The sequence below is a fragment of the Mustela lutreola genome, chromosome 4 (assembly GCF_030435805.1).
Source record: "Mustela lutreola isolate mMusLut2 chromosome 4, mMusLut2.pri, whole genome shotgun sequence".
In the NCBI taxonomy this organism is placed as follows: Eukaryota; Metazoa; Chordata; class Mammalia; order Carnivora; family Mustelidae; genus Mustela; species Mustela lutreola.
In genome coordinates, this window is record NC_081293.1 from 13,575,150 (window position 1) to 13,595,864 (window position 20,715).

The following is a 20,715-nucleotide window of genomic DNA, read 5'->3' on the forward strand; positions in this document are numbered from 1 at the left end:
CAAAATTAACTCAGAAATGTAAGTCTTTTGGGAAGATTTTTATGTGTGTTTTATTTAAGCCAGAAGTCATAAAAGTTTTTTATTTTAAAAATTCATGCATTGTTTTCCTTAAGTTAAATGTCATCAGAATTTGAAGTGAATATCGAAGTTGAGTATTGGATCTCTGACTACATGATTTGTCTACTTTCTGGGTGCTTTCTACTTGGATTTTTGCATTAAAAATATCAATCATTTACATGGGTAGGGACCAGTGCCATTTGGAATTTGTAAGAAAGTTCTCTACCAAAGGATATCCCAGCTTAAACAGCTACCCCCGAGGCCTTAAGAACAACTTTACTAAAAGCCCAACACGATAAAGCCATTACTGCCTGAAATTGTAACTTCATGTTGAATGTTGAACAGCAGTCTGGGTGTCACACATCACCTTATGTCATATTTTACAATGTCGGGTCTTTTCTTCCCTCACAATTTCACATTTTTAGGTAAATAAAGTTAAACAAGAAAAAGATGCTTTAAACTCAGAAGTTCTTGAACAGAGAAGAGTCTTAGAAAAATGCAATAGAGGTAAGTGTTTCCAGTCTTTTTTTACAGATACCTGTGTAATTTATTTGGTTTGCATACATTTTGTGTTGTTTTGTACCTGTGCCTGAAGAGTCTTGGAGCAAAAATATCCTGTCTTGGTTTTCCTGGTTTCTAGCCACGAGTCTCTCTCTTTTCAGTTATTTGATCACCCACCTTAGGGTCTTGGGACTTCTAAAAGTCCCTTCACTTGAGGAGCGTACGACCCACCTCAAACCAAAACACTGTTCTGTCTACATGGATCCTGGGACCATGGCCGTATTGGCATTCCCCTCAGTATTTATGTATTTGGTAGGTGATTTTTAATCCAAGAGAGAGGATATCTACACAGATACATGTGACATGATATGAAACCATTTTAAATTACGAGAATATACAAAGTGGGGCAAAGCAAAAGTACAATTAAATACCACTCTACAAGGTTCCATGCTTGCCGTGAGGTCTCGTGCAGTCCTGCCTGTGTGCAGTCAAGTCTGGCTTAGAACTGTCTAGCGGCCAGAGTGATGAGAGATTTACGACCGTTCATATGAATCATATTAAAATGATCCTCTTGATCAGGAGAAGCAGGCATGGTCCCGTGGTGAGGAGATTTCTCCAAAGGCTACCTCTAGAGAAAACGGAGTCCTTGTTGTGAAACCCAGCATCAAATCCCACGGGGACTGTGTTTTTGCATCCTCTGGTTCAGGACAAGGGAGTGATGCCTGAGTGCAGGAAACCTTTGAAATTTCCCTGTTGTCATTGGTGGTAGTTCTCTACCTTTGGGGAATGAATTGAGATTTTTGAATAAACAAAGGACCTTGTAATTCAGTGTGGGAGATGCGGTGATTCTGACATTTCTCAGCTCCTCCCACATTCCGGAAGATAGAAATGGTTTTGATGTACTGTGCTAGACACAGAGGGTTGGTTCTACAAAGGTCGATCACATGGATCTTGCCTTCGGAGAGCCCTTTCCGTAGGAAGAGAGAGAGAGATGGTATAAATAAATGCAAAAGAAATAAATAGTTTCTTGCAGAAGCCAAGTCAGAAGGGCCAGGGCATGTGAAAACTCAGTTTTGGTTATGGTGTTCTGGACTAGAAAAGAGCGTCAGTTACGTTGCCCCGGGCCTTTAGATAGTCATAGTTGTCTTTGTTTCCTTCGTGAAAATTTCTTTTTTAAATAGGTTTGAAAATCATTTGGCTCTCAGGGACCTATAATTCACACCACAAACCATCACTTACTTTGCTTCACTCGAGTAAGACTGTTCGTCTTCCCTCCGAGAAGGCAGGAGATTTACAGAGTACAGAGTTGGAAATTCTATGTCATTACACAGCAAACCAGTCCTTAGTCAGTTAGGGCTGAAGTGTCCTGGCGGAACGTTGTGTGAAAGCAGCCATTAAGAGCGCCTTTTTAAAGATTTTATTGCTATGACTCAACTCAGGATTGAAAGTGCCTGTGTCGAGGCAGATGGAAAGACCAGTGTGAGATCTCCCTGTGTTGTGCCTAATTCCTAATGGCGTCATCACTCCCTCGGTCCTGCCTATGTCATTATTTAACAAAACAGGCCCCAGAATGTCAAAAAGTAGCAAAGATTTCATGTTTCTTCTATTTGATAGACCTTCCCTTTGAGATTCCTGTCCTTCAGTGATTCTTTAATTCAGAGCTCTAACTCTGGGCCTCAGTGGATCTAAGGCCATTTCTCTGTAAGCATGCTTAAACATGTAAATAAGCTTAAAAATAACGTATATATATATTTTTTTCTTTTTACTCAGGTAATACATTTTTTTAGTGGAAAACATAGATTCAAATGGAAAAGGAAAAAAAAAATTTCAATCTTACAGTCCAAAGATAAGCACTTATTAACGTCATGTATATTCTTCCAACCTTAAGATGATATCTATAAATAAATCATTGGTTAAATGTATTTATAACATTTATGGAAGCTGAAAAAATCTCAGCAAAAGAAATACGTCTTTACCCGTTGATACCTTAGAAGCCCCTGCATATCGATCTCCACTTGCATCCCCTCACGTAGATTTTTATCATTGCTCTTGTTTATAGCTCTACCAGGTGTGTACAGATCTCTAAGTGGCATGTTGTTTAACTTTGCATGTTTTTGAATTTTATATTCATGCTATCACCTTGCATATGTCCCTGTGCATTTTTTGGTTTGCGAGGTCTCTATTTGCCCTGGTATGTTAACTTTCCCTGCTGATAGTATTTCATTTGCTGTCTATCACAGAATTTATGGTCTTTTCTGTGGCTGTTTGAGTTTTTTCAAGTTTTCTGCTATTCCAAGATCTGCAGTTATGAAAATTCTTACATGCGTCTTCTGGTGCACGTGCCCTCACATAATGTGCCAAATGCCAAGGTTCATCTTCAACATCAGAACATGATGCCAGGTTACTTTTAGGTAGATTTTCACTCCTGTGGGCAATGTGTCTTTTCCCATTGTCCTGTGTCCTCTCCAAACTTGGTGTAAGTCTACTTCTTGATTTTTGCCAGTTCCCTCTCTGCTGAGTCTAAGAAGGTGTCTGTGCTTTTCCTTTCCATTTCTCTGATTACCAACAAAGATGAGTATCTTTGCGCATTCACTGACCTTTCCTCGGTCTGCCGTGGGACCATCTGGGTCATTTCTCTGTTTCAGCAGCGACGCCAAGAGCACTCTTGGGGCTGAGCTGCTGGATGTGTTCATGATTTGTGCTCTTGGGCGAACTGGTATGTTCCTAAAAGTAGAATTCTCAAGTCAGAGGGTATGAGTGGTTTTAGATTTTTGATTTACATTGCCGAGCTGCTCTCAAAAACATTTGATCTGTTCATACTTGAGTCAGCAGTGGCTGAAGGAGCCTGTGTGCCGGTACACAGAATCTTTGCAACACTGCTTTTCATCCATGTTCCTGACAGTCTGTGTGGTCACTGGTCTTTATGCATTTCTCTTCCTTGTCTTCCTAAGTGTCCATGCTGGCGGTAGAAGAATATGAGGAAATGCAGGTAAACCTGGAGCTGGAGAAGGACCTTCGAAAGAAGGCAGAATCATTTGCACAAGAGGTAAGCATCCACAGAGACCTAGTTTTAGATTTGTGTTTCTTAAAGAACTTTGCAGGTGACATGTCAAAATGTGTAGTTTTTTTTTTTTAAGATTTTATTTATTTATTTGACAGAGAGAATGAGAGAGCACAAGTAGGCAGAGCAGCAGAGAGAGGGAGAAGCAGGCTCCCCACTGAGCAAGGAACCCGATGTAGGGCTCGATCCCAGGACCCTGGTCATGACCTAAGCCCAAGGCAGATGCTTAACTGACTGAGCCACCCAGGAGCCCCAAAATATGTTTTGAAGTTGAAAAAGAACTTAACATTTAGAATTAAGGGAGGTCAGCTATGGGATAGTGTCAAGTTCACTAAAACAGGTGTTAGAAATCTGGGTTCATATTTTGGCCATATTAGTCAGTCGCTCATTGTATGACCTGAGAGCAGCCCTTTTAGTTCCTTGGGGCTTTACTTTCACCATCTGTAAAATGGGTGATGCTATCAGCCCGACCAAGTAGATTTTGAAATCTGGTAGCACAGCTCTGCAAAAGGATTTCCTACTATAGAATGCTGTTATAGGGGAAAGAAATTATATTTAGGGATACCTGCCACTTGTGATGCAAAGTCCAGCCTGAGTACAGGATTTCTGTCTGTTTCAACAGCCTTAGGAATCTAGGTTACATCTCCAAATACCATCTCAAATAACAGCATCATGGTGTTAGTATTTTTCTTCACCTGTTAGCGATCTCATTACATGAGCTGATCTTTCTGCTTGCTGTGGAACATTGCCGTGGCGTGCGTCCATCATTGTAGGCTTTCACCAGAGTCCTAGTTCTCCTCTCCTGTCAGAGATAAGCTTTGAGCTTCTCATATTCCAGCTTCCCTTTGTTGACTTGTTGTCACTGGATATTCCGCGGCCCGGGGCTGGTTTACAGGGAGGTGGTGAGGCACCGGTTGGCAGAACTATAACAGCTCGTGAAGGGGGCACTGGTCTGCCCGAGATTTCCATCATGTCTCAGTATTTTGAATCTGGGTGCACACCACAGGTTGCGAGGGAGAGTAGCTATGGAAATGTAAAACATCCGTAGGTAGAAGTATCCAAGGTGCTAGAGGAAGACGAAGCGTGGGGCTATGGGAACGACCTTTGAAAATCAGATTACGGTTTTGTGCAGGAGTCTTTCTGCACCTGAGTGTAGCTGTGCTAGCAATGAACTCTGGGAAAGGTTTAGTCCAAGATGTGATTTGAAATATTGTCATTCATTTTATTCAGAGAGCTTAATGAAAGGTGAGTAAAAATTGTGCTCTTATTACTTGGAAGAAAGAAAAGAAATTGAGGCGTGTCAGAGCCCCTTGGGAAAGCTGCAGCGAGAGCCACAGTGCGGGGGAAGGGAGACGGGGGCTCATGGGAAGACGCCTCCGAGGTCAAACTGAAAAGGTGGGCTTGTTTCCACCCGAATGCCAGGGTCTTCCTTTGAGAGACATTTTCAGTTTTCCATCTGTTGTTCGTGGAATGATGTTAGAATACAAAGCCACTCGAAGAAGACTTGAAGGCCACACAGTAGCAGAGAAGATAGATACAAGAAGCAGGATTCTGCCAAGAATCTGAAGACAGTGATTTACTCTGCCCTTCACTGGCCATGTGATCAGTGACCATGACCTTGACACCAGCTGAGAAGCCAGAGGCGGGAGGAGGGAAGGCCAGGGTGGCCACTTGCATTCTTCCTATGGGGAGCCTCAGTGTTTGCAGCCGTGCTGGATGGTTTTATAGTATCTAGATTTTATCTGCACAACTGTGAGATGAAAACTGTTGTTGTTTTTTTAAGATTTTTTTTCCAAGATTTTATTTATTTATTTGACAGACAGAGATCACAAGTAGGCAGACAAGCTGGCAGATGGGCGGGGGGAGCAGGCTCCCTGCCAGGCAGAGAGCCCGATGTGGGGCTCGATCCCAGGACCCCGAGATCATGACCTGAGCCAAAAGCAGAGGCTTTAACCCACTGAGCCCCTAAGATTTTTTTTTTTCAAGTAATCTCTACACTTAGTCTGGAGCTTGAACCTACAACCCCAAGATTGAGAGCTGTGTGTTCTATAGACTGAGCTAGCCAGGCTCCCCAGAAGCTGTTCTGTAGAATAACGTTAGGCTAGAACCCATACGCCTTCTGCTTTGCACGGTTTATAGACTTGTAGCTGCTGCTGCTGCTGCTGTTTTTTTGGTTTTGTTTTGTTTTGTTTTAAGATTTATGTACTGATTTGAGAGAGCATGCGTGTGAGTGGAGAGAGGAGCCCAGGAAAGTCCTACAGTCTCTTCACAGGTGAGCTTCGTGACCGGAGTGGAAACCATGAGGACTGAGGTGCTTAACCATTGGAGCCACCCTGGTGCCCCGACTCTCAGCGTTTCAGCAGAAAACTGTTGCTAAAATGTGGAGGTCTTGGTTTAACAGGAGAAGAGCCGGTCTTGTACATTTTGGTTTTTCTTGTGTTCAGCAAACGTCTTCATAAGCCAGACACTGTGCTGACAGTGGGAATGTAAGGGTGAAGAATTCAAGTGTGATCCCTGCCCCTTTGGAGCTTATAGTCTGGAGCCCTAGAATTCAATAAAGTAATTTGCTTTATATTTTTAATTACAAAAGGGATATATATTCCTTGTAAAAGGTATATACCTTTTTATAAAAAGTATTTGTAAAAAATATGAACAGTTCTCAGATGTGGAAAGGAAAACATGGAATGTTTCTCCCACACTCCTACTTCCATTTGTCCATTTGAAAAACAAAAGCTGCAGGGTGCCTGGGTGGCTCAGTGGGTTAAGCATCTGCCTTCAGCTTGGGTCATGATCTCAGGGTCTTGGGATCGAGTCCCACATCAGGCTCTCTGCTCAGCAGGGAGCCTGCTTCCCCCTCTCTCTGCCTGCCTCTCTGCCTACTTGTGATCTCTCTCTCTGTCAAATAAATAAAATCTTACAAAAAAAAAAAAAAAGCTGTGCGCGTGTGTGTGCACACATGCACTTGTGCGCACACACACACACACACAGGAATATTACTCGGCCATAAAGAAGAATGAGATCTTTCCTTTTGTGACAGCATGGGTAGACCTACAGGGTATTAGGTTAAGTGAAATAAGTGAGACAAAGACAAATGCCATATGATTTTGCCTCTTTGTGGAATCTAAAAAACAAAGCTAAACCAAACAAATAAAAAGCAACAACAAACCCATCGATACAGAAAACAAGTTGGTGATTGCCAGAGAGGAGGGGAGAGTGAGGGGATGGGAAAAATGGGTGAAAAAAAAAACCCAGCAGCATGAAAACCAAAGTAAAAACTGTCCCCTCCCCTCTTCAATAAGGAGGAAACGGCCAGTTGCCTTCCTACGTTTTTGTACTTCTTCAGTGTTAACTTCAGGTTTCAATGACAAATTTTCCTTTACTTTTTGAATCTGTTTTTTCTTGTTGGTCATTGTAGTTTTCTTTGCTCAAAGGTGTGGATACCTCATTCAATGTGTGGTTTGGATATACTGTGAGACTTGTTTTTGAGTTCTGTTTTCTTCCCGGACAATGCACATGACATTTTAATATTCTTTTGGAAAGAATGAATCCTATAAAAGTGACATAATGTTTTCTTCTTTTTTTTTTTTTCATTCTTTGAGAAGATGTATCACGGTCCTTGGAAATTCTGACACCCCGATGTCATTTGTGTGATAAGAGACCACCTTCCTAACCCTAGCTGTCAGGTTCTTATAGTATAAAGCCAAATCCAGGGGTACCTGGGTGGCTCAGTGGGGTTAAAGCTTCTGCCTTTGGCTCAGGTCATGATTCCAGGTCCTGGGATCGAGCCCTGCATTGGGCTGTGTGCTCAGCAGGGAGCCTGCTTCTCCCTCTCTCTCTGCCTGCCTCTCTGCCTGTTGATGATCTCTGTCTGTCAAATAAATAAATCTTAAAAAAAAAAAAAAGCCAAATCCATCAGTGTTTGGTCACTAATTTTTTTAGGCCCATCTTTAGAAGATGTCATGTTAGTGTCTTAAGGTCTAGAAAACATAGTCTAATGAGTAAGTTTTCCAAGTTACCATGGTTATATAGATGGTCTTTTCATCTTACACCATTACTATTTAGGTGTTGTTAAAGGGTTTTGTGAAAGAAATTAACATTAGTAACATCCCCAAGACATAATCTTTACAATTTTCTTTCTACAATAACCAAGTTGAGATAATTTATAATCATGTAAAGTTGAACACATTTTCCTGAGTGCTCTGTGGAGAAGGAGAACTGTTGCTTTTTCCCAAGAGTGAACTGAAGCTGGGGGAGGCAGTGCAGTGAGGGACCAGCTGCGCCCGACCGGCAGTCTTTCCTGGTCTGCGCACCCAGGGCCTTCTCCCCGCCTCTGAGCACTGGGGACATGTCTCAATGGCTGGGAAGCCGGAGGACTCACTGAGTCCAACTGCTGTTTGCAAGGCGCCTTGTTGACTCTGTGAGGCATTTGCTAAGACATTGGCAAGGGACCCCAAGCAAATTAGCTTTGAGAGGGGAAAAAGTTATTTAGAAAATGACTACTCTGATAATAATAACAACTCGAAGCAGTTGTTTCAGTGATGCCATTGGTCTCAGATGTCAGAGACTAGATGAGACGTGGATGGCTCCCTCGCACGCCGGTGCGCGCAGTCTCCTGGTCCTGGAGCTCAGCCCCGTGCACGCGCACACACACTCACTCCCTCGTCCCTTCTCAGCACCTTTCATCCTTACACGGAAGTGAGTGGTCAGGTGGAAGAAGAATGTACATTTTCCTTTAAAAATGCAATTAAGAATCTGATGAAACGGTGAAGCTCTACTATAAAATGGGCTTAATGTCAGAGTTTATAAAATATTTCACTTGTAGAATCACCCACTGGCTGGCTCATGTAAGGTATTAAGGAAAAGAAGTAACTAGTAAATAGAAAATAATGTTGTGTTGGAAAGTGTGAACTTATAAAGACTGAATAATATGTGTAAGTTGCACAGTAAAGTGCCCAGTCAATATTGATGTGCCTTTTCCCAGCTCTTGGTGTAAAACAAAATGCTAGGTTTAGTAAATACCAGAGGAAGAAGATTAGCCAGATGGTTAAGAGCTCAGGCTTCTAAATCAGACCCATCTTGGTTTAAATCCTGGTTTTGCCACTTTCATGTGTTCTTGGGAAAGTGGCTTAGCCGCTTTGGACCTCACTTACCTTTTTAGTAAACATGGGATAATAATAGTATCTACCTGACAGTGTTGTTCTAGGGATTAGATGATACACATAAAATCATCGCTGTATCTATCACAGGATGTTAGTCAGTTTTAGCTGTTCAAAGCAGAAGTATTCATAGGATTGATGTAAGGGTTAAATTAATACATAGAAACTATCTAGCAGAGTACCCACTATAAGTATGTGATGAGTAGCAGCCAGTAATGTTAGTATTAGTGCATTTCAGAGCAATAACAGAACATTAAAAACTGAGGCATAGGACGCAGCTATTGCACATGTATGTCGCTGGGGCAAGGGTGAATGAAGATCCTTGAAGACCGCATGAAAGTTACGGATGAGGTCGTAGCAGTCGTTACTGTACTACTGCACAACTGTACTACTGCACAGCCCTTAACTTCGCAATGAAGACTCCGTGTACTTTCCCGTCGCTCCGCTCGCAGTGGAGGACGTGCGTGAGGCTGACTGGTCTGTACGTTTCTGTCGTGAACTCTTGCAGATGTTCATTGAGCAGAACAAGCTGAAGAGACAAAGCCACCTTCTGCTGCAGAGCTCCGCTCCGGACCAGCAGCTTCTGAAAGCTTTGGAAGAAAACGCAAAACTCATCCAGCAGCTTGAAGAAGAGAGAATTCAGCATCAGAAAAAGGTAACAGATTTTCTTCTGGCGTCTTAAAACATACCCACAAACATGAGGGTCACTCCGGTCATTTTTGGCTCCCTGGTTGGCCTCAGTTAAGTGTTTTCTGCCTTTTTACTTCTTAGTAGAAAGTAACTGCTGAATGAGCCTTAATTTAGTGCCCACGTAAAATCTAGAGCACACCGTCGTAGACGCATAATGATCTTTAAGCTGTCCAAGGTCTGAAAAAGCGAAGGACGGAGAACTCAAAAGAGAGCTTGCATAGCGCTCATAATGCACAGTCGGGGCACCTGGGAGCGGATTGTTTTCGGAGCCCGCATACACCCGGAGAGTACGTTAGTCTCCGAGAACTTACTGGAAGGCGCGAGTTTGATTCAAAGAGGGACGAAAAGTCCACATTAGTAGTACTTGTTTGCTTAGAGGAAATTTCTGATTTTGTAAACTTGCACAAATATATGTGTTTAAAGACTTCCTAAGTGGTTATTTTTGTTTGTTTGTTTGAGTGGAGCTATCCCAGCTGACAGAGCCCACCTTTGTGCACCAGGCAGAAAAGACAGTCATCGCGGCGGGGGCAGGGAGGAGGCGGGAGGGGAGGGGAGGCGAGGAGGTGGAACAAAGGCTTGGACGTCCAAGAAACCACTTAAGAGAAATCACATCAATATTTATACTCCTTACAGTGTCCCTCATTTGTGAAGAAAGGGCTGTTAGCTGCTGTTTATTATCACCTGTCAAAGTCTCTTGAAGCAGTAATACTGACATTTAGTCCTTGGAAGTTTCTGAAGCTTTATGAAGGTGGTCCTGAGGCAGAGGTGATTTTTCCCCTCAGTAAGAACCGCTGGTGCATGCGCAGAACCTCCAGAGGAGTGGGTGCTGACGGCGGCGGCCCCTGGAAGCAGGACTAGGGAGAGGACTAGGAGACTAGGAGAGAGCTGACTTCTTCCTTCCTTCCTCTTTCTTTTCCTTCCTTCATCCTCCTGTCCCTTCTCTTTTCTTTTTCTTTTTCTTTTTCTATTTTTCTTTCTCTCTGTATGCAAGAATTACCATTTAAAGTAAAGAGAAAATAAAGGAATATTTTTAAAATTTAGCTCCTGCTAGAATTTTTCAGTTCTGAAAAGTCTTAGTTGTAGTTAACCTGCTTAGTAAACAACACGGGCCTAGGACCTACTGAATTGAACTGAAGTGTGGGACTTAGTCGTTGGACCTGTACCTTGTTGGGGCAGGAGGAGAGAGGAGCTGACACTGGAGATTAGCTAAAAGTCATGAATGGCTGCGATCAGTATTTCTAAGACTATTCTGCTGTACTCTGCAGTTGTTCTATGTAATCTTTCATGTGTGTGGTCCTAAATAGTTCTTACCAGTCTGGTAAGTTCTTACCAGTCTGGTACATAGTTCTTACTAGTTCTTACTATTTACCAGTAAATAGTTCTTACCAGTCTGGTAAGTTCCCCTGCAGATTCTCCAGCTGTTGTTTAAACACTGTGCTGTTTCCTTGGTGATAAAAGCAACATATGCTTCTTCTGATAAGCAAATATTTAAAATACAGTACAAGTTAAAGAAGAAATTAAGATTACCCAAGAATTCCGTATTTTGGTACCTATCCAAACCTTACACAAATGGATAATTTTATGAAGGTAGTTGAAATGGGATCCTATCATACATCCTGTTTACAGCCTGACTTGTTTTTAGTTGATAGCATATTGTTCCCTGTCAGTGTGTGGTGAGCTTTGTGATTTTATTTTATCTTAATTTTTTAAATAGATTTATCTAGAGAGAGAAAACACAGGTGGTGGGGGGGCGACAGAGGGAGAAAGAATCTCAAGCAGACTCCGCTGAGCATGAAGCCCTACACAGGTCTCAGTCTCCCAACCCGAGATCTCGAACTGAGCTGAAACCACGAGTCGAATTCTCAACCAGCTATACCATCCAGGCATCCCAACTATGTGATTTTAAGTGGTTGTATGGTATTTCAGTTCATGAAGACAGGATGACTTATTAAATCCATAATTTGGTGGATATTTAAGTTGTTTTCAGTTATTCGCTGTTACAGATATTTATTTTCAGTTATTTGCTGTTACTATTTCCTTTTTTTTTTTTTTAAAAGAAAAAGCATGTGAGTGGTGTGGGGGAGGGACAGAGGAAGAGAGAGAGAGAGAGAGAATCTTAAGCAGGCTTCATGCAGGGCTCGGATCTCATGACCTTGAGATCATGACCTGAGCTGAAATCAAGAGTCATTGGATGTTTAACCAACTGACCCACCCAGCTGCTCCCTTGCTATTTCTTTAAATCAAGTTCTAAAAGTAGTTTGGCTAAATCAAGCAGTCTTTTCATCTTTCTTTCCTTTTTTTTTTTTTTAAGGTTTTTGATACTTGTTACCAAATTCCTCCCCCGCAAGTGTTCTTTTCCATGTTACCTGAATTTTCTCTTGAAAAATGGGTACAAAGGTAATAATTTGTTTTAAATTAATTTCTTAGATATTATTTTACCTTTTTGACCCATATTTAAATACCCAGTTATCTGGGACATTATGTCTCCAATAAATTTATGTTGGCTTAAATAACTGGTATTTTAAGTATCATCTATACTCCAAAATTTGCATGGCTTTTAAGATGGATTGGTATCTTTTTGCTCTGAAATGCAAAGTAAAGGGAAACTGATTTCCCCCCTTTATTTTTCCTTGAGAAAGAAAAAGCTGCAAAAGTCTGTTTGTGAATTACAGGTGAAAGACTTAGAAGAGCAGCTCGAAAACACAGCCCTCCACAGAGAGATTCGCAGCCTCAAACAGCAGTTGGGGCTTCTGGAAGATGACAAAAGAGAATTGGAGTTAAAATACCAGAATTCGGAAGAGAAAGCCAGAGATTTAAAGCATTCCGGTAAAAGTGGCCAGTGGGCTTCTGTGTCTGAGTAGTCTGTGACTTCCCCGTGCCCAGCACCAAACCTGGCCCGTAGCTAGTCCAGAACACTCGCTGAATGCTGTAGAGAAACACCAAGATCAGTTCAGTTGAATAGCCACTGGACTCCAGGGAGTCACAAGCCCTTGGACTTCTTGGTGGACTCAGAGCATGTGTGCCAGCTTTCCGTACCGAATGAAGAGATAAAGATACTGCTGATCTGGGAAGACCAACATTTCAGCATTTTTCAGGGCTTCAGATAAGATAGTTAGGAATACTTATTTTGTTCATTTTAGGGGTGGGTTTTTCCCCTCTTTTCTTTTTCAGAAAGAGAGAGAGCATACTAGCGACTAGGGTTGGGAGGGAGGGGGAGAGGGAGAAAGAGAACCCCAGGCAGGCTCCATACCCAGTGCAGAGCCCGATGTGGGGCTCAGTCCCATGACTCTGAGATCATGACCTGAGCCAAAATCAAGAGTCTGATGCTTACCCGACTGAGCCACCCAGGCCACCCTTAGGGTACAGTTTTCAAAAGAGTTAAACTTTCAGGGTTCATACAACCCTCATCTGTGGTCTAATTATACCTATGAACTAATACTTTCAGTGTCACACCTGACAATAAAATGGGCAACAATATGTATATTAAGTGGAAAAACTTTTAAAACACCAGGGGATATTTAAATCAAAGGATTTATTCATTCAGTTCCAGAAGGCTTGACAGGAATGTGTGAATTGAATTATTACACAGGGATAAGTAATAAGTTTCTGTTGGAAGGGAGGTGATTTAAGGAGGCAGGTTGTTCCCTTTTATAACAGCTTCAGTATTCACTTGAGATATTTTTGGTTAATTTTATACTAGAATTTTGAAATCTGTATAGAAGAACTAAGTAGGGTTTTTTTTCCCCTTTAAAAGACATCCAGTGCTTAAAAATCCACAACGAAAATGAATTGCAATTTACTTTTTAAAAAATCGATCTAAAATTAAGAAGTATTCTATTCTTTTTAGTGAATATCCAGGCAGCCTGTGGCCAAAGCCTTTTTTTTTTTTAATGGAAGAGACAGACACTAGAGAGAACCTGAGATTCAGTTTTGAGTATGTTTTATTTAGAATCTGCTGTGTGTGTAGCCAGCCATACCCTAGGGTACTATAAGAAATCTAGAGGAAAAGAAACTGTGCCTTTTGTCCTTGAGGAACTCAAACTCTCTCTGAAGAGACAGACACATGCACATGAATGACGAGAGGACTCTTGGCCATCAGAGAGCGTAGCCCACACTGCTTATTTAAGTGTTGAGAGTAGAAATAAACAGGCAGATCATTGGGGGTTTAGTCATTCATGGAGAGAGGAATGGCTGGGGACAGAGGGGGCCATTCCTGAGTGCACACAGTATTCGGTACCTAGAGCCTATTGGAGCCCCTCTGAGAGGTATTCACATCTGCAGAATACATAGAAATCGAGCTCCTGGAACTCAGAGCCTGCGTCTTGAACGGCACCAGGCACGGACCCTTTCACATCGCTGGTGCCAGTTTACCTGCTTCATTTGGGACGTGAGTGAACTGGGTGGATAAATTCTGTTTCCAGAATGCTCCTTCAGAAGAGCGAGATGTTTCTGAAGCTACAGACATTTGAGAGTCTGAATCTGGTTAAAACTAAGAACTCCAGGATTTGCAATTTTTGAAGGAAATGAGGTGGAGGAGGAAAGTATGTCATTAAAATTCATTGCTCTAAATGTCATCTTTAAAATTAATTCCTGGTCTATACCCTTTAAAAGTCAAGTATTCACAGTTTCTCAGTGTTCTGAGTAATCCATGCCATTGTCCACAAATACTTCTTCCACCAGCTCAGTCCCTACTTCCACCCGTCCAGCGGTTGTCCCGAATTATTTTTCTTTTCCATAGCTGTACATGCAGCCACATACAGTAACATTTCCTTGTGACCCGTGTCAGACCCCTTCTTACATTAGTGGTCGCAGCCTGGATGACGAAAAGGTTAAGACTTTCTGCAGTTTCATACTGAGATTTCTAACTTTGCCTTAATACCAAGAACTTGACTTTGAGAGAGGTTACATTTTTTTTCCTTTATGTGTGTACAAGGTGCTAAGTGGCTTGTTTCAGCTCCTTTCTGAATGCTTGTTCTCCATGCAGTTGATGAGCTCCAGAAACGTGTGAACCAGTCTGAGAATGCGGTGCCTCCGCCTCCCCCACCTCCACCACCGCTCCCCCCTCCTCCCCCCAACCCCATCCGGTAAGTAAGTGTGGGCGATGGGGTGTGGGCCCGGGGTTGGGGGGAGTGGTGGGGGGCTGTGGGAGGCATGGGTAGGGGGACTGCTCTGCGGGTCTTGTCATTCCTCCTCACAGGACCTGAAGTGTATGCTAGTGGGTAGTGGGATCCCTTCCTTAAATGCAGAATCAAAAACTGCCTTAGATTGCATCAGTGGAGGGACGGGTCGTCAAAACTCTGAAACATACCAGCTGGTATTCCTCTCGGAAAATTTTTTTTTTTAAAAAATTTTTTTAATTTTTATTTTTTTAAGATTTTATTTGTTTATTTGAGAGAGAGAGAGATCATGAGAGAGCACAAGCAAGGAGGAGAGAGAGAAGCAGGTTCCCTGTTGAGCAGGGCATCCCCTGCGGAGCTCTATCCCAGGACCTGAGATCGTGACCTGAGCCAAGGCAGCTGCTCAGCTGACTGAGCCACCCAGGCGCCCCTCTCAGAAAATTTTCTAAAGGCCGATGAATCACTCCTTTCTCCTAATGTATAGAGAAAGGGCCCTAAGACACCCCGGGCAGAAACAATCCTGGGGCTGCCGCCTTGCTCTGCTCCAAGGAGACGTTCAGATCGCATGTGGATGTTCCAAATCCAGGAGCTGGACATGCGGTTTGGAAGTTTGATACTGGGGCGCCTGGGTGGGTTAAGTGGGTTAAGCCGCTGGCTTCCCCTCGGGTCATGATCTCAGGGTCCTGGGATTGAGCCCCGCATGGGGGTGGGGGTGTCTCTGCTCAGCGGGGAGCCTGCTTTCTCCTCTCTCTCTGCCTGCCTCTCTGCCTATTTATAATCTGTGTCTGTCAAATAAATAAATAAAATCTTTAAAAAAAGAAAGAAGTTTGATACTTCAGTGTTAAGATTTCAGGCCCTGATGTTAGGATTTCCTTCAACTGGAAGACCAAGGAATTTTGAGCTCTCCCAGAATTTTTTTTTTAATCTTTTCTTGCCTCAATTTGAATTTGAAAAGCTCTGGTTTGTTCATTTACCTTAAAAATAAAAGTACTAAAGGAAACAAATACTTATCAGGACTAATTGTTACACACTAGTAATTAAACTCAGAGTGCTAATTATGTTTTGTCCCTAACCTCATATTTAAACCTTTATTAATGCCAAGAGAAGAACCCTCCGTAAGAAGAAGAAGAAATTACGTTTACATTCTTGAGACAGGGAATCACATATACAGACAGGAATTCACTTTTTCTGAAGCCTGAGGTGACTAGGTGGTATTGAGTGCCTGAAGTAAGCACGGTCCACCCCAGGAAACCTAGGGGCATGTTTTGCCTCCCTTGTGGTTCTTTCTTACTCCATCCAGAGTTACATAAGACACAACCTGCTTGCCATGGTGACAGCTTCCCTCTTCATATCATGATGTTAGCTACTTCTTATAATTTGTTTTTGAACAAAGGAAATTTAAAATTTTGCTAGATTTTTTCTTTTACCTTTCATTAACTCATGTGATTTGTTTAATCCTTTCACACAGAGGCCGGGTTTTTTCCTACTTTGCACCTTTGCAAAGTCTTTCCGTGTTAATACAATGTGTAGTATGTTCCTCCCACACAATGATGAAAATGGGACTTTGCCTTTTAAAAAGATTCTCATTAGGTTTTCTTACTGAGGGTATGACATAATCTGCTTTGAGCCATTGAAGTAGTCAAGGCAAAATAATTTTTACAGCTGCTCAATCCAAGAATCCATTGAAAGAATTTCAGGTATTATAAATTCTTTCTGTCCTGGGTAGCTAAAATCTGTTGGAGATATTCTGAATTTGACATTTAAAATAGGAAATTCATCACTTTGATCTTCTAAGGTGTAGAATTTTGAGCTGATAAGAAAGATAATTTCTGGGGCACCTGGGTGGCTCTGTGGGTTAAACCTCTGCCTTTAGCTTGGGTCATGATCTCAGGGTCCTGGGATGAAACTCTGCATCAGGCTCTCTGCTCAGCAGGGAGCCTACTTCCCCCCTCTCTCTCTGCCTACTTGTGATTTCCCTCTCTCTGTCAAATAAATAAATAAAATAAAAAGAAAGGTCACTTCTGTCTATGAGGAGGGAGAACTATTAAAAAAAAACGCAATTCTAGTGTTGCTTTTGTCTTTAATTTTTAGTCTCACAAATCTGGAAGCCCTTGGAATTAAAAGTAAAGTATAACCTAAACAGAATATTTTCCCAGAGCACTTTATAGTTTTACTGAGAAATGAATACAGGGTTCAGATTATGTATGTCTAAAGCATGAACTCTTTCATAAGGGCCCTTCGAAGAAAGTTTTCATTGAATAACATGAATGATTTTTATTTTAAGGTGAACTTAAGTAGTATAAGATGTAATTTCTCAGAGTTTTCTTTGTTGGTTTTCTTTTCTTTCTTTTTTTCTTTCTTTCTTTCTTTTTTTTTTTTTTTTTTGACAAGGAGTACTTTCTTGTCAAAGAAATATATTTGCACGTATATGGAGTTTCAGTGGACTTTGAATCCACTAATCAAGGTTTTTTAACTTTGGTCCTGAGCCACATTTATTTTACCCTGGCAGAGTCCTTGGATAGAATGAAAGCAGAGACTGGGGGAGAGGGCAGTCTAGGGCCTTGAGGAAGAAGCAGACCGTGGTCATGTTGTACCAGCAGCAGTGAACACGGGAGAGGTCCTGGGCAGATGTGGGTCAAGGGCGGGGGTGTATTGGTGTATTAGTCAGCATTCTCCAGAGAAACGGAACCAGCAAGGGTGTGTGTCTGTATATGTATACGTACATGTATATACATCATGTCCGTTCAAGGTTTATTCGAAGGGATTAATTCCTATGATTATGGACTGTGGCAAGTTACAGGGTGAGTCAAAAAGCTGGAGCCCAAGCAGAGGCTGTGGTGTGGTCTCAGTCAGGTCAGCAGGCTCCAGACTAGGAATAGGCAGTGTTTCAAGTCTGGAAGCAGGGAAAAGCAGATGTCCTAATTTCAAGGTAGTCAGGCAGAGGAATTCTGTTTTATTTGGGGAAGGGTCATCCTTTTGTTTTATTCAGGCCTTCCACTGATTGTGTGAGGCCCATCCACATTAGAAAGTAGTCTGTGTTCCTCAGGCTACCAAATGTTAATCTTTTTCCTCGCCGGAGGAGAACTCTCTCTAAGCCCCACTGAACGTTAGCTTGTAGACATTGAAGAGTTCTGCCTTCAGTGACAGAATGGGGAACATGGACAAAGTTTGCATGATTTCATTTCTTCCAACTTCTGGAATAAAATGTGCTTGTTGGTAAGTTCTAGAAACCTCCCAGGGTAGAGCATAGTGCTTGCTTTCTCCTGTGCTTTGTGAGAGATTGTTCAGTGTGTTTGGGAATTTTAAGAAAAGGCAGCTAGAGAAGGGATTAATCATAGATCTCAAGGCAGAAGTAAGAAATTTTAAAAAATCTAAAAATTACGGTGATTAAGAAACACTGAGTTGTTCCGTCCTCCGCCAGGTATTGCTGTGTGCGTCCAGGTGCCGCTTTTCTGGAGGCAGCGATACGCCTTCCCAGCGTGGCTTCCTCAGGACTGTACTTTGTCAAGTCCGCTTTACCACACTGAGAATATTTATAGTGAACACTTATAATAAAGTTCCAGAATTCTTGGTTCATTTGGGTTTTTTGTAAGCTTTTTTGAGGGGAGACTGATAACGTGTGTAGGAGCGTACACACACTTCTGTACAGTTTAAAAGTAATACAAAGTGAACATCATGTGTTCACCCTCCAAATCAAGAAGCAGAAAAATACTGGTAGCAAGAAAAAATTTTTCTTCCGTATATATCTCTAAACTCCTATAAATATGCATATGGTTTTTTTTTCTAAATATATATTGGAATTTTGCTGTATTCATTTGGGTCTTGTTCTTTTTATTTTATGTTACTTTGTAAGATTCTCGCGTGTTCTGTTGTGTAGCTCAAGTTCATCCATATTCGTGGATACGTAATCCATTTTATAAATGGATTATGTGTGTTTATCCATTATGGCCCTTATACCTTTGAGTTATTCAGAACTTCAGGGAAGTTCTGGAAATTCTACATGAAGATTCTGGTAAATGAATCCTGGTGCACAATGATTGGTTTCGGTAAGACCGTCAGAGGTGGAACCCCTGGCTCCAAGGATCAGTGTGTCTTCTGCTCCGCTGCATAATTCCTGACGCGTTTTTCAAAGTTTTCCACCATCGGTCCGTCCGCCATCTTCAGTCTGAAGTCATCCACTGTCTTCCTGTTACTCCACAGACCTACCGGCACATGATAATATCAGACTAGAAATTTCTTGCCTGTTTAATAAGTGTGTAGTAGTATATCAGTGTGGGTTTCATTCGTGTTTTCCTAGTAGCCAGTGAAGTCAAGTGATTTTTTTTTTTTTTTGGTATGGGTTTTGGAGATTTGGGCATCTCTTATGGTGTTTCAAAGCTTTTATCCATTTTCTTGTTGCATTATATGCTTTATTGATCTGTAGAATTTCCTTTTATTCTTTTTTTTTTTTTTTAGAAAATTTTGAAGTTTTTTCTAGTTAAATAATCTCTACACCCAGCATAGGACTCAAACTCATGACTCTGACATCAGGAGTCACATGGTCCTCTGACTGAGTCAGCCAGGCGCCTTTCTCTTTATTCTTTATGGTGTCTTTTCATACGTGGAGGTCATTTAATGTTAAATTTATCATGATTTGCCTTTTATATGGATTTTATAAATATAGACCAGAGAGACCATGGTCTAAATGTATTTTGTCCCTTAGGTATCTGCTCTGTGTCACTCAGATTCAGATGTCTTTATGCGCATGTTTCACAGATAAATATTTACTGAAAATATCCCCTAATTCTTTGATTCTTCCCTCTCCCTCAAACGTTTTACATAGATAGCTCTTTCTGAATTGTAGGTATGCATGTTGACTTTTTTTTCTGTTTTATTTTGCACAGTATTGGTCATGATAGCGGCTCCCTTCTTAGAGTAATGAGTTCGGTTCCACGCAGAAAGGGATGAGACATCTCTCTCTTCCTTAAAGTGCTGAAAATTTAATAATTTATTAAAAATGGAAAGTAGACTCCTAAGTTCTAGCTCTCCATTTATGCACCTAGAAAAGAATTGGATTTGTACTGATTATTTTGAATCAGTACATGTTATTTCTAGAATTTTCCAGCACCCAGTAATCTCCTTTCTTTCTCTTTCTTTCTCCCAAAGATCCCTCATGTCCATGATCCGGAAGCGATCTCACCCCAGCGGCAGTGGTGCTAAGAAGGAAAAGGCAGCTCAACCAGAAACAAGTAATTCTCACCCACTTGGGTTTTACTCTCAGTGGTTTCAGCACAGGTTTTCAACAACACACATAGTTTTTGAGTTCTTTGACTGTGAACGGACTGGGGAGAAATGGGAACCTAGCAGCTGATAAGAAATAAGAAAAGGGTCCCTGCCTTCAAGCCGCTCCCTGTCTGGAGCAGGTCACCTGTAAGGTGTGGTCTGCTGGGTGTGCCCGCTTTCCAGGGTGAGGCTACTGGAGGAGGTATGAAGGAACAGGAACGAGAGGGAGTGATTGCAGGTGTGGGCTTGGGGAAAGACTTTTTAGAGTTGGCAGCAAGTGAACTGAGACTTGATCAAGCCCCGGCTACGTACTGACCTCGTGCTGTGTGCTGGAGACAGAAGACAGAGAGTGACACTGAGTGGGGGAGCAGTAAGCAAGGACAGCTTCCTCGGGGAAGAACACACGTTTCTACAAGAGTATGGAGGGGGGTGTGGGTATCAGGAAGCCGCGCTTAAGCTGAGTAGTTTAGATATGGGAAGTCAGGATGGGATATTTAGAATAAAAGTAGTTCCCATAGGGCGGCAACCAAATCAAAGTGGGGAAGGAGCTTGGCGTATTAGGAAACTGAACAAAGGCTGGTATTTACTGAAACGTGGGGTACAAGAGAAGGAGGTCTGAGCCAGACTTCGGATGTGGTCGAGATTTTGAACTGTAAGGCCAGGAGAAGTTTAAGTAGGGGTGTGGCAAGGTGAGATTGGTCTGTTTAAAGAAATCACACTGTTCGCTGCGAGAGGACCGGGAGCAGACTGCAGAGGAATGAGAGGGGGTGAGCCGAGGTGGTCACTCAGAGGCGCGTGGCTCAGACGAAGGTGGTAGCAGTGAAGACAGAAGTGGGTAAATCCGGGAACAGCTCTGGGAGGGGCATTCACA

General features: G+C 42.1%; 1 protein-coding gene across 3 annotated transcripts in view; it reads left to right on the plus strand.

Annotated features, from left to right (window-relative positions):
• The window catches only part of SHTN1 (shootin 1), a 103,136-nt gene that overhangs the window by 48,021 nt on the left and 34,400 nt on the right, over positions 1–20,715 (plus strand). For all 3 annotated transcript variants that reach the window (XM_059173072.1, XM_059173071.1, XM_059173070.1), the window contains 6 exons: positions 483–564; positions 3,510–3,604; positions 9,284–9,430; positions 12,138–12,291; positions 14,450–14,549; positions 19,728–19,810. In XM_059173072.1, the coding sequence (XP_059029055.1) occupies positions 483–564; positions 3,510–3,604; positions 9,284–9,430; positions 12,138–12,291; positions 14,450–14,549; positions 19,728–19,810 (661 nt within the window). The remainder of the gene's footprint in view (positions 1–482; positions 565–3,509; positions 3,605–9,283; positions 9,431–12,137; positions 12,292–14,449; positions 14,550–19,727; positions 19,811–20,715) is intronic.